The 14584-nt window shown below is 43.0% G+C and overlaps 1 protein-coding gene across 1 annotated transcript in view; it reads right to left on the reverse strand.

The window, feature by feature from the left end:
- Nucleotides 1-2071: 2071 nt before the first annotated feature.
- CCDC6 (coiled-coil domain containing 6) overlaps nucleotides 2072-14584 on the reverse strand; it is a 39794-nt gene continuing 27281 nt past the window's right edge. Inside the window, exons 4-9 of the mRNA XM_066600794.1 lie at nucleotides 13872-13975; nucleotides 12879-13039; nucleotides 9202-9358; nucleotides 8029-8129; nucleotides 6292-6416; nucleotides 2072-3682 (exon numbers count right to left, since the gene is read on the reverse strand). Of these exons, the coding sequence (XP_066456891.1) occupies nucleotides 3494-3682; nucleotides 6292-6416; nucleotides 8029-8129; nucleotides 9202-9358; nucleotides 12879-13039; nucleotides 13872-13975 (837 nt within the window). The 3' untranslated portion in view covers nucleotides 2072-3493. The remainder of the gene's footprint in view (nucleotides 3683-6291; nucleotides 6417-8028; nucleotides 8130-9201; nucleotides 9359-12878; nucleotides 13040-13871; nucleotides 13976-14584) is intronic.

Raw genomic sequence — 14584 nt, forward strand, 5'->3', positions numbered from 1 at the left:
ATGAAGCCGATGCAACAGAAAACTAGCATTGTAGCACCATCGTTCTGAGCATCAGATGCCAGATCCCCACAGACCACTAAATGCCACCTCTAAAGGCTGATTTAGACACAACGGGAATTGCTCAAAATTGGCTCAAAATAATCATTTGAGCGATTCTCGTTCTGTCTAAATGCACTGACATTGTGCAGTTTTGGTGCACGAGTCGTTGATCGCTGAATTCTAGCTTGGTAGAATTGAGCAATCAGCTGTTATCAGCGGAGTAGGCCATTATCAGCCGGATGCACTGATAAGATTCTATGTGCCTGTGTCCTGCTGTGAATTCACAGGGGGGGGGGGGTCACAGGCTGTAAGCACAGAGAACACTACAGCTGTTTGCTCATGCAAAGCAGCTGTAGTGTTAGGCAAGAGATAGCGTCGTGTCCCACTGCGCCTGCATAGCTGTACAGTAGCTAACTAGCTACTATAAAGTATGCAAAGAAGATCGCGCAAAACTGTCGTTTGAGCAACCTTGAAGCGATCACCTGTCAGTGTAAATGGGGTATAAGAGAGGGACAGTCACTAAAGTTTCTGAGGGTATGTTTATAGGGCTTTTCAAAAAAAAAAAAAAAAAAAAGTTTCCTACTTTCTTTGGTTGGATCCACTACTATATAACAGAAACGAAAGACTCCATACACAGTTGTGTAAATCCAGCCTAAGGCCCAATTCACACGGGCGGACTTGATTTGTGGAACCCGCAGTGCAGGAGATCCGCAAATCCAAACGCCAATAGAAATGCATAGGCGACCGCAGAGCAGCAAAAAGCATGTGTATGTGATCGCACCATGCTCTATTTTCCTGCAGATCATGCAGGGACAGATTTCATGGAAGTCAATTGAAGCCATCCGGTCCACAGCACACCCGCAACTCTCACTGCGGACGAGCCGCGGATATGCGGGAAAGCAGGAGATTCAGAATTTTTTTTAAATGCACTGTGCGTGTGCGCCGGTTGGCATTCCCGGACGCATTCGCCGTGCTGAAGAAAGAAGATCCGGACACGACAAAGGAGACCAGCGCTAAATCCGAAGAGGTAAGAACCTGTATTTGTATGCTCATGTCTGCGGGCACTGATGGATTCTGCTGCGGGATCCAACAGTAGAATCCTTGCGTGCCCGTGTGCATGAGGCCTCAGGGTGCCTTCAGGGTGTAAACGCTGCAGAAATTCCACAGCATTTACAGAACCTGCAATGCGGACAAGATTTAAAAAATCCCATTCAGATGGAATGGAAAAAAATTCTGTGGGAATTCTGTGACCCATAGCGTGCCAGTTTATGCTGGGAATTTTGACAGTGGATACCAACTTTTGAAATGCCAAGGGTTCACCCTGAGGACTTGCTGCACAGTCGCTCCTGATTTTCCACAGCTAACATTTATATATACACCATATTTTTCACTTTATAAAAGACGCACCTCGAGTAGGATAATTGAATTCACAAGGACCAAGCAGTGAAGTACAACAGGAGGAATAAAGAGCAGTAGTACCGCCTCGGAATGAAGTATACTCCACTAGTCAACCTGCCATTCAGGATCCATGGACAGCTGAGTGTAAATGTAATGGTGGTCTTATTGTCACCCAGCTTTCCAGGAGCCCTGAATGCCATATTTGACTAGTTATAGCAATGTACGTGGTATACATGCTTGCATAACTCTGGATTGGCATTCAGGATCCTAGAAGAGCTGAGTGACAATGTAATGATGATTCCATTAGTCACCACCCGTCGGCACGCCTCATTATGGCTAGGTATGGGTTATACATTTCAGCACAACTAGGCACCAATCAGCTGTACCATTACACAGTGGCCAAGGCTGGCACTACAGACCAAGTCCTATTTACGTCAATAGTACTCAGCCTGCAGTACCAACCCGGGCCACTGCACAACATACGGAGCCCTCCGTTTCCCGCAGCAAAACAACTAGAAGTGGTCCAACCTCATTATAGATTCTTTTTTAGCTGCCATTGTCCAAGAATGGCTGGCAATGTGTAATACTGCCAGCAATCTAGCGTGAAGCAATAATAAAAAAACACACACATCTCTACTGCAAAGTGAAACCCAAAACAATTTATTTGTGCTAAATGAAAAAAAAAAATTGTACTCAAAATAATTCTTTATACATTGTACCGGCTTACAGTATTCTGCTAAATAAGCATTCATTAGTGCCAAGCTGTGCTACTTCAATAGGTAACCTGTCCTGCTTCTATCAAGCAATACAAAAAAAGGCCGGCTGTGCCGCCAAGTACATCGCTAAAATTTAAATCTTGAGGGTATTTTGAGGTCAATTTTATGTGAATTTTTAAAGATACTTTGCAAAATCAGGAAAAAAAACAAAAAAAAAACGCCAAGATATATTTCGTGTAGCTTGTACAGCCAATTGTATACATCCTTAAAAAAAAAAGTCACTAAATACTGTGAGTCATAGAAATGGATTTGCGGACAGCTTACAGGATAAGAGTCACCTAAAACTGATACAATTAAATCTTAAGATCCATTTACAATACATTCCACATAGTTAAACAAAAGGATTCCCACATTTTACTCATGTCATTAATAGAGGAGGATTTGGTTTTTTGTTTTTTTTTAGTGATTGTTGCATCCGTTATGGTTGTGTGTGTGATGGACGCCATGTCTGGTTTATGTATATAGCTAGCTAGAAGATGTATGTGAGTTACAGGCACTGAATAACTTGAACCTACCTCCGTAAAGCCATAAACACGTCCGTACTAGCACATGATTTGTACATTTAACACTGTGCTTTTATAGGCCTTTATAGGTTTTTTTTATTTATTTTTTTTGCAACGTAAGAAAACATGCTGTTATATCAGATTACTGCTCTGCTATAAGACAGCAAAACTGGCTTTTGAGTTACTGGTTTCCACAGCGCGTGGGCTTAAGAAGTGCATATCTCAGCAGTTGCAGTCTAAGACTACTTGAATGTAGTGATTTAATGGTATATAATGGGATACTTCGTTAAAAAAAATAAAAATAATAAAAAAAAAAAAATAATCAAACCATCATGCTTTAGAAGACTTATGCAAAAATCAATGAGATTTATAAAAAAAAAAAAAAAAAAGAAAGGTATCCCTTTAATTCTATAAACCTAAAAAGCCTCAAGGGAAAAGCATTAGAGCAGCACGATATAACATTGAGTAAGGTTTGCCCTGCTCGTTACAAGAGGAGCAATGTCCCCCCAAGTCAGGCTACTAACGTACATGTAGTTTTCGGTAAACATGGAACGGGAACTGTGTGGGAACGTTAACGCTGTAAAGACCCCACGACACTGGCTGATTTCTGAGACAGACGTTTACAACACAATTCGAGAGAGAGAGACAGTGAAGCCTATGTAACCTCAGTGCAAATAAAGTCAAATCCGAATATGACGAGTTTAAGCCTTTGGCTCTGAGTAAACTGTTCCATGTTATGAGTCCAACTCAAGATGCAGAGACTGCAGAGGACATGCACTAGGGCTGGGAGGGAGGATGCACTGAGTTGTGGGAAGTGGCGGACTGAGATGCAGTTGACTGGACTGCGGGTTGTGCCGGAGGTGGTGGAGGGGGTGGAGGTTGCACTGGAGTCTGGGTGTTTGGAGACGGAGGTGGAGTGGGACGCTTAAACTTGTCGGGGCTGTTGCTCCTTCGAGGGGAGGGTCTCTGGAAAGATATAAAAAGAAATACATATAAATATATGGTTAGTGAACAGACAGGTGCAATGTCCTCATAACATTAAACAAACTAAATTTGGAGTTTTCCCCTTTTTCAAACACTGATTAGAACCCCAAGAATCTAAGCCCCTTCAGTCTACGAATGAGCAGTGGTCAGGCTTTCAATGGCCAAACATTGATGGGCATCACTGGTGCCTAAGCCCTTTCAGTCTACCGATGAGCAGGGGTTGGTTCTCAATGACCAAACACTGATGGGTACCCCTTGGGTCTACAAATGAGCAGTGGTCAGGCTTTCAATGGCCAAACATTGATGGGCATCCCTGGTGCCCAAGCCCTTTCAGTCTACCGATGAGTAGGGGTCAATTCTCAATAACCAAACATTGATGGGCATCCCTGGAGCCTAAGCCCCTTCAGTCTACTGATGAGCAGGGGTTGGTTCTCAATGACCAAACACTGATGGGTACCCCTTGGGTCTACAAATGAGCAGTGGTCAGACTTTCAATGGCCAAACATTGATGGGCATCCCTGGAGCCCAAGCCCCTTCAGTCTACCGATGAGCAGGGTTTGGGCCCCCAATGACCAAACACTGATGGGCACCCCTTGAGCTTAAGCGGCCCCTTAGTCTACGAATGAGCAGTGGTCAGGCTTTCAATGACCAAACATTGATGGGCACCTCTTACAAAGAGAAAAACCTGAGTTTTTCCTCTTTGTAAGACAGACAGTGATGCACCACAAAGTAATGAAAATAGGACTGCAATATAAAGTAGGCCTGGGGTAAATGTTAAGTGATCTTTTATTTTAGGACTCCACAAACTATATTAAGTTCGGTAGTACTTTTTCACATTTACAAGGAAAATTTCAAAAGCTGATTTTCTAAGGATCAATTTAGTTCTGACATGGATTTAAGAGCCTATATATCAGAAAACCTCCATGAATCACCATATTTTAAAACTTGCACCCCCTAAAGCATTCATAATGGCATTTAGAGAGTTTATTAACCCTTTAGATGTTTCATAGGAATTAAAGAAAATTGCTTCAGAAGTTTGAAAATCTGCAAAAAAAAACAACAAAAAAAAAACAACACTGTTCCATTTAAAACCATTTTTTTTCTACAGCACAGCAGGAGTTAGAGAAACAAAACTCAGAATTTATTACCCGGGGTCAGCAGTTTTTAGAACCCGTCCCATATGTGGATATAAACCACTGTTTGGGCACATGGCCGGGCTCAGAAGGGAAGGAGCGCCATTTGGCTTTTGGAATGCATATTTTAGTAGAAGACTTTTTAGACCCCATGTAGTGTTTGCAGCCCCTGAGGTACCAGAATATTTGAAATCCGCACAAACTGACCCCATTTTGATAAACAGACCCCTCAGGAAATGTATCGAGGTGTGTAGTGAGGCCCTAATGGTCAGCTTCTTTACTATCCCCAGAGCACAACACACCAAAATTTTGCAATTCCTGATGCATCCTGGGGTCACCTGTGGGGTTTTGCAAAACTGAAATAGTTGATTTTCTCCAATAAAATTTTGGGCGTATAAATTAGTTTGGGTAATAACGTGAGCAATAAAATCTGAGGGACAAAAAAACAAAATAAAACACAAAAAAACAACTTAAAAGTCCACACCTTTGGGCTCTGCTGTATTAAATTGCATCCGATAGTTCCCAGTAAAGTCAGGGATCTGACATTGTCTGGGGTAATCCACTGAGCAGTAGATGAATCAGAGTCTTTTGAAGTGGCAGTCCTTGGATGCCTTTTTGGGGCGTACAGGGTGTTCAGACTCATTTGATGAAGAGAATAACGTAAAAAAAGTGCCGAGCCTGACTGATAATTATTGTGTATACAGAACACCTCCTGCGGGCCATACTATAGATATAGAACTTCATTGTAGGGCCAAAAAAAAAAAAGTTTATTATTAGGTGGGTGACCACAGGAAGCTGTGTGATCGCTGGGATGTAATGACCACAGGATGGGGACAGGAGCAGAGCAGCGACTGTTTGTTTTTACTGACAGATACGCTGACACTACACCGATCATGGGATGGATGACTACGGGACAAAAAACAGCAGGATTTTTTTTTTTTTTTTTTTTTTTTTTTACACACACTGATGTATATGCCGATTAACTACACACTACACTGACAGGATCAGACATTACACTAACCAACACTCTGATCACACTTTACTCACTGCACTAATATACTGACAGGATGCACTGACTGACCAATCACAGCGATCGCTGAGGTAGGACCAGTGTGATTGGTCCCCCAGCAACAAAAAGGGATTGGCTTGATACCTATGTTAGCAGCCCTCACTAGTGTTGCAACCATAGCCAACACGGTGACACTTTAAACACAGGTTGTAAGTTTATGTCCTGCTGCGCTAAGAACCATGCACCCAGGATGTAAGCTTCTATCCTGTTGCATTAAGGGGTTAATAAAAACATGTCAGAAGAACAGAGGATTCTCCTTTAAAAAGGTGTTTTTTAATGGTGAACAAGCTATTAAACAGGAAAATAAGTGGACCGCGAGTTCTTCCTTCCGCCCCTCTTTGGGAGGAGCACTTCGGTTACCAATCACAAGCAGAAGAGCTTTTACTTACGGTAATGCCATGGGACGAGCCCATGTGCTGCACGTGTAAACCTGGAGAATTGAAATAAGACATTCCAGCTCTAGTGAGGGAGGTTGGAGGTGTAAAGCCAACAGTGTGACTTGCATAGGACAAGCCTAAAACATAGAACACAAACATCACAAATTGTACAGGACAAGAGACATTAAAGAGAACCTATTAAATGTATTCCCAGTAAGGCTGAGCCCATTAATGCTGGAGGACACCGCTGGCGACACCGGACGCGCCGGAGCTTCACTACTGCCTCAATGGGAAAACGAGGATCAAGCATCAACTTCCCAAATCCTTTTGTTCGGTTAAAAAAAAAAAAATGTTTAGCTAAGGCCGTATTTACACAGCCAATAGGGAGTTGCACCCAACTTTTTGGGGAACGACTCGCATCGCACAGAACACAGCCACCCTATCCGTGTGCCAAGTGGGACACTACACATTTGAATGTACTATTCTCATGCGAGACTCGCATATAAATAGGATAGGCTGTGATTTTTCCATCTCGCAGCATTGCCCATGTAAATAGACCCATTGCAAGTAATGGGCTCCATTTTCATGCGAGGTTTGTGTGTCTTGCAACGCACGGAACCCCTGCACTGAAATCAGTCATGTATGTAGAATCTTAGTGACTAGCCAATCTCTTATCACATTCTCCCCTAATGTCGCTGCCCTAGTTCCATACTGTTCTAACGCCATTTTGGCCAGTTTTCTGCTTAATAGGCATCCGTGTTTTAACTCCCGCCATTTATGCGGAGACTGTATTGCGTAAGCTCGGATCATATGTCTAGGAGGGATATCAACCGTTCCATTTTATTCTAGCTTCCCAGGGCACCTTATTGTCTGAGTCCTAGTGTTCCAACTCCTCTGACCAATAGCCAGCTAGTATTTTGTCAGCAGACAGGCAGAAATGTAATAGCACTGGTGAGAGCAGAGTTGTCCATGGTGTAAAACTGCAACAAATTGTTATTAAAGGGGTTTTCCCGCTGCCTAAAATTGCTTCACTTAGTTCTACTTTGGAAAAAGTGATAACAGAATTTGTCACCAAACTATTTCTGTACCATTTCTATATTCGCTTTCCTGCAACGGGCAACAAACTGCTTTCACAATGCCACCTGATGCCAGTTACTGAGAAGCCAATTACTATAGGTTTTATTCCTTCAATATATACCTAGCACAGCCGTACAATACATACAGTGTCGGACTAGAGTGCCCAGACTAGAGTGCCCAGACTAGAGTGCCCAGACTAGAGTGCCCAGACTAGAGTGCCCAGACTAGAGTGCCCAGACTAGAGTGCCCAGACTAGAGTGCCCAGACTAGAGTGCCCAGACTAGAGTGCCCAGACTAGAGTGCCCAGACTAGAGTGCCCAGACTAGAGTGCCCAGACTAGAGTGCCCAGACTAGAGTGCCCAGACTAGAGTGCCCAGACTAGAGTGCCCAGACTAGAGTGCCCAGACTAGAGTGCCCAGACTAGAGTGCCCAGACTACATACTTCAGCAGAAAGGTGGCAGTGATTGCATGTGGCCCCGCTTCCACTGAAGTATACGGAGAATGCCGTGGGCAGGAATTGGTAGAGTCATCCACCCTATAAGTGCAGATCCTCTGCACAGCTCATGTGGGGGCCTTTGGGCCCTCCGGAGGATTCACCTGTTCCTCTGTGGGCCAGTCTGAGCCCCAGTACACATCTGCTCAGTGATCAGCTAATAAGGGAAAGTCACTTACCGGGAGAAATGGGTCTGCTGGAACTTGGGGATGGTGTGTAAGGTATTGGGCTGGACACGGTACGTGGCCTTAATCCTTGTGCAGACATTTCATTAAAATACCTAAAAAGAGACAAGAAGCGGGATGCATGAACGGTATATCCTATAGCAATGAGCTGCATATCATGTGTCTACATAAGACACTTAAGCGCTACGCTATTGGTAATCCTATTTACTTGGCTACAATTAACTACATAGTGCTATACGAACCATCACTGCTTTAATACTCTGCTGCTATGCTGAGTTAGCCATCTGTAGAGTAAGGCAGGGCAGGCGGACTAACAGTCTGGCTGCATTATGATGGTTAGTGGAAATCATTAGGTCTATCGCAATTGTGACTGATTCTGACCAATGGTAATCTGCCCCACTGGGTAGCTATACTTAAAGCTTGAAACATTTTTGGGCAATAGGAGGTAAAAGTTAGAGAGTTTACTTTATGAGAGCAACAGGTGGGCATGTGTAGCTACAGTTCATGAATATGGAGGACTACTTCCTGTAGTTCTAGGTGTGGCTGCTACTACTAAAATGCAAATTTCTCCCAAACTGCTGCACAGATACATAGAGCAGACATTGCTGTAATCAGCGTGACTGTCACCATCTAATGCTGTCAGAGAGAAAGAGGGCTGCAAAAAGATAGTGACAGAGTCTCTTAAGCGACCCTCCGGTTTCAAGACACAATTTGACATATATTACAGTGTTTTCGGTAAAATCCACTGCTAACTCCATAAAAGGAATTGCAACTATTTAATGTCTTGTGTCAGCTCATTGGCCAGAGTGAAAACTGCAGGATTTCAGTTTTTTTTTCTTATTCATATAGATGACAAAAGGGAAAAATTAAAACACTACAACATTTCTTTAAAAAAAAAAAAAAAAGAAAAAAACCACACAAACCGTTTCCACTACTCTTATTTTGCCCAAAAAAGGCTTTGAAAATGTGACTAAACAGAATTGAGTTTTCCATGATGCTTGAAAAAGGAAGCTTTCAGTAGATCAGCTTGCTTTTTCACTGCACTGGCATAAACATGACTAATTGGCAATGGTTGTGATGAGGGGGATGCGTTCTGATGAGCGGTATACCCTACAGCAGTGAGCACAGAGCTAGCGCCTGTACTAAGTGTTAATAAGGAGCTCCTACCTCTCATCGTCCATTTCTAAGCTGGACTCGCTCTCCGACAGCTGCCTGCACAAGGCTTCTCGTCTTTCCATCTCCCTCTGCAGTTTTCTTTGCAGCCTCAGATTTTCTTCTCTCATGTGGCGCTCTTCCTCCAAGTACTGAGCCATCTTTTCAGTATCTGTACGGGATAAATGCAGAATTAGCAGGGGGAGTCCGGAGAAAAGAACTTCAAATTTAGAGCCACATGACTTAAAATAAGACAAATGGCTACTTCCTCTCCTCTGGCTGAATCTCAGAGCTGCAGCGCTGGATTGCCAGAGCAGTCTCTAACAGCAAGAGTGAGATGACCACTGCCTGCCAGTCGGAGGCCGTAGTCTCACTGCTCATACTGCTAACAGCACTGCTCACATCCTGTGTGCCATGATGCCAGGAGTTACAAACTGCAGACTCGGACCTGACGTTTGCTGTCAGAGACCAGGCGCGCCTCAGGGCTGCAGTAACGGCAAGACTGAGAAGTGCAAGAATCCATTTGTTTTATTGTCTTAAGTAATGTGGCTGTAGATTTTAACCCCTTCATGACTGCAATACGCCTTTTTACTGACCTCACCAATGGGCTTTAAACCCGCACATACATCTTTTGAAGTTGGTGGCTTGGCTGACTGACAGCCAGGCTCCTGATCTAACAGCCAGCAAGAGAGAAACTTCAGATCCTGGCAGTTTAACCCCTTACATGCCACAATCAGCAGCAAGCAAAAGACAGGAATTGTTACAGTACAGTAAAGTGGGGTGCGGGGGGATTCATTAAAAAACAGTGGGTTCAAAATACTCATGACCCCCCTTAGTGAATACATTAAGGGGTGTAGTTTTTAAATTAGGATCATTTGTGGGAGTATCATTCTGACACCTATGAGCCTTTGCAATCTTGGCTTGGTGAGGAAAACAAAGTGTTCCTCAAAATATTAATGTTAAATTTGTACGTCTCCTAAACTGTTAAAAAAAAACAACTAGTTTTTCCAATGTGCGTCCAGAATAATGTAAACAAATGGAAATATATACCTCATCAAAACTTTGTACAGAATGTTTGCACATATGTGAGATATAATTGAAAATGTGAAAAAAAAGACAATTTTCTCAAAACTTTCCCAATTTTTGGCGCTTTTAATAAATATACAGAAATTCTAATCGGTCTATTTTCACCACCTAAATGAAGTACAATATGCTGCGAAAAAACAAGGTCAGAATCACTTGGATATACAAAGCCTTTACGGAGTTAATTCTATGCCAAATTGACACGTCAAATTTCCAAAATTTGGCCTGGTCATTAGGGCGCGGACAGGTTTGGTCACTAAGGGGTTAACGTACAGTATTCATGCTCGACCGCTGCTGCATTCACATCTATGGTACAAAGAAAGATGGACAAACTAGGCTATCACGCACCATCCCATAGAAGCAAATAGCATGGTGATTGAGCACGCACATCATCACTGCATTCACATAGGGCATTCAGAGCGTGCCATTCTCATGATAGCCAGCTGTTCCAGAGATCGGACCTTAGCGATCGGACATTTATTCCCTATCCCTAAATGTCTTTCGCGAGGCATCGTCTTTAATACGTTAATGTATTGCACAGGCCTTTCCACATAGGGAAATCCCAGGAGGTGCGTTGGTGATAGAGGGGGGTCCCTTTGGTAACACTTGGCTCATTATAAAGCTCAGCACCTATGGAGTTAAACTGCATTAGCGCAGGAAGGAGCCCATGAGTGACAGCGACAATCCCAGTGGCCAACGGGTATGGATGTAGTTTTATTGTGTAAGAAGAGATAACTGTTAGGCAAGCACTGTCCAACTCTTCGCTACTTTTGAACTTCAGTAAGACAAATAGTTGTTCTAGCCCTCGGCCATATATAAACTGGCTGACTCACTTCCACCGGGTTAGGAAAATAGGACATCAGATAAAGCGGATTGCACAATCTGATAAGAACCAAAAGAAGTAACCTTTGTTATCGCCTGGAAATACCAAGAAAACAAAGGATTCAAGGACGGAACGAAGAACAAATGTCACATCCGGTTCATTCATCATGTATGCCCCACTTATCACAGCACCGCAGGGTTACAGCAGTACTAGATATAGAAGAGGCTGTGCTCAGCCCCTACAGGCAGGACCTCAGTAATACTTAGTCCGGCTGGGGCTACAAGTGGGCAGATAATAGGAAATTCCAATTCACAATTAAAGCGTATGCCAGTGTTGTGCAGTATTGTGTGAAATAGGTGTAGATACTGATCCAACATACCTACGGGGACTTTGGCTACAACACAGGATGGGCGGAAGGAAATCGCAGCATAGCCCTGCGACATTGCAGTCACTTCCATTAGTGTGCAATTTGCCATAATCGGCAGATCATGGTTACTTCAAGACCCAATCCAACCGCATTCACGTCCACCAGTGCGCCGTGTCACAGGGGCTATCCTGCAGTCTTTGTGTCTGCAACCTATGTCACAGCCAAAGTCACCAAGCGGCCTTATAGCCTTGCGTTATTTCTGATCCTGACTTAGTTCTACAACTTAGACGTTTTCAGTGACAAAGAAGAACTGAACTAGTTTGTTATCGGACCCCTCTGTAATGTTCTGCTTCACAGAAACTAAATTGCTAGGACAATCCCGTACAGTCAGCAAGAAATACTAGTAAAGCCTGCAGAACTGTCAGCGCAGCACTGAGGTGCGATGCAGGCAGCAGTTCCAGGTCAGAACAAACACAAACGGCGGTGTAATAGTAAAACAGTCCGTTGCCATTAGCAACTAGACGGAGTTTTAATTTTGCAGCTATGTGAGAACAAAGGGTCGTTAAAGCGTTTTGGACTAATATGTTCTGAAGTTGAACATTCTTTTTTTATCATTTCATAGTCATCCATTATTGTTTCTTTTCTGTGGGATGGGTCATTTTTGCAGTTTTTTTTATTTTATGAATTTTCTTGTGTGTTTTAGGAGGAAGAAGAAAATTTTATTTTTAATGCTGTGAACTTTGCACTTACATTTAGCACTTTTTCTCCCCTTTGTAGTAACAGGCACATAATTATTTTACTTCTTTGTCACATTACTAAAGTCAGCGGATTGCCACAACAGCTTGGTATGGAGAATTGCACTGTCCTGTTACAGGTAATCAGCCATCAAACTGCCAACTTTAAATAGGCAGGTTGTAGACTTGAAGGGGTTAAGTCAAAGCCTGCATTTATAGGAGGTCACATCCTGTTCGGACTGCTTCCTGCAGTGACCACTAGCGACTACGTCCAGCCCACTGCACTGACAGCCAGACGATTAGCTGATTGACAGGGGTCTCAAGCAGCGGACCCCTGTCCAACTACTGATGATGGTTTATCCAGAGGATAGGTTATCAGCCCAAAATACCCCTTTAATGTGAATTTGCGAAGTTACACAACTTTTTATGCAGATTGTATATATAAACAATAAAACTTTTCAATAAGTTAGACATGCGGTATAAACTATTGGGCCAACATATTCCTATTTATAGAGCCTATGTATATTTATATTCCAGCCCATCAATACATGAATTCTGCAAAAACGTAATAGTAATTCAGTAACGACGACTCCGTGAATAAACTACCATGTCATTCAACAGATGAAGAGACCAGAAGAAGAGACCCATGGGATAAGAAGGGTGAAACAAATCTGGGTGTACTTACGCTGTAGCTGTGCAGCTCGCAGTTGCTTCTTTAGCCTTTCTACCTCGTTCTTAAGGAAGCGTATGTGTCTCATCATGTTTTCGGGGGAGTCTATCTCCATTGATATATCGCGAGGTGACGGTGGCGCCGACACAGGTTGGTCTAATTTTTCCTGCAAAATTCTAGAGACACAAAACCCGACGATAAGACTTACTATACGAATAGGAGGAAGACTTATTGGTTGACGGGTAAAGAAATATCAAGAAGGCTGCATAATACTTACTGTAATATCAATTTACCCATCACATCAGATTACGAAGCTCCATGTATTTAGGAATACATGAAACTTTGTAATATGTGCTATTCAGGGAATGTGATATCTTCAAGCAGCCTGAAGTCTCTTTTCCGTGTTTACAAACTATTTAAAAAGTTGATAAAGGAAAAGAGAAATGCAGCTGCGGCTTCTCAGAGTTTCTGTGAATCTGCATGTTTAAACAGCTTGTTCGACTGACTGCTATTTCTCTCGACACAACCATAAACATGCCCGCTTATTTCAATCAGTACGCCACTCGGGACCTCGGCCGATCAGCTGATTGGGCGTCCACTGTCAGCACTGCTACATGTTGGACTAAGGAGCAGAAATGACTACTCTGACCTATATAGTGGCTGGTGCTTGTAATTGCAGGTGCAGCTCCTAATGATTTTAATGAGAGCTGAACTTGCAATTGCAAGTGCCTTCCACTAGACTGGCGTCAAAGAAGCAGTTTCTGCTTGTTACCCCCATGGAAATGATCAGTTGGGGTCCCGAGTTAAACTATTGATGAACTTTCCTGAAAATAGGTCGCCAATAGTATTTCCCTGGAATACCCCTTTAAGAAGAAAAAGTAGCCCGGGAGACATTCTGAGATTACATCACACATGTCATAGCACCAAGAACTGTTCAATCTATATTAGTAACACAGTTTAAGCCACCACAAGGAGCTATAAGAAAGTCTTTATAAAAATACCACGCACCTTTTCTCCGCTTCAAGTTTGTCCATCCTCTTCCAGAGACGGTTGACTAGCGCTTCTTGTTCTTGCTCCAGGGTGTTTTCGAGGTCGATCTTTTCACGTCTTAGCTGAGTACATAAAAGTATTTGTTAGAAAATGAAGTTGTGCAGAGCTGCTGAGGAGGAGATGGAAGACGACCTTCATCTAAGACAACGGCTAAAAGAACCATCTGTATATAATAAGCCAAGATCCAAAATGTCATTACACATGTTCTCTAACAAGTGAAGTCCTCATTAAGTAAATAAGGATGTTTCTGATCGCATCAGATTACATTAAAGCAGTGGAGGTTTATTTATACGGAATCTACATTTTGGGTTGAGCAGCTAATTATTGAAATGCCGTCTTTGTACCTGCATCAATACAATAAACAAGCATGTCAACTTTTAAAGGGGTTGTCCTGAGAACAAATGGACCTGTGGTCACATATCACGCTCCACTTCACTGGGACTGCCAGAAGTAGCCAATTGCCTGCACACCGCTCTATTCTAATCTTTTTGGACCCCTGTTCTCGTGGCTGGTGAGAGTTCCAGTGGTCAGACCCTCAGCAAACAGATACCTGTGCATAGGGGATAAGTGCAGCGCATGGGATAACCCCTTTAAAGCAATCATTTGGTTTGGGGTCAAAATTCTGTCCTGGGACAGAAGGTGTGGGAGGCATATTACCTGTGGTGGTTATT

The sequence above is a fragment of the Eleutherodactylus coqui genome, chromosome 4 (assembly GCF_035609145.1).
Source record: "Eleutherodactylus coqui strain aEleCoq1 chromosome 4, aEleCoq1.hap1, whole genome shotgun sequence".
In the NCBI taxonomy this organism is placed as follows: Eukaryota; Metazoa; Chordata; class Amphibia; order Anura; family Eleutherodactylidae; genus Eleutherodactylus; species Eleutherodactylus coqui.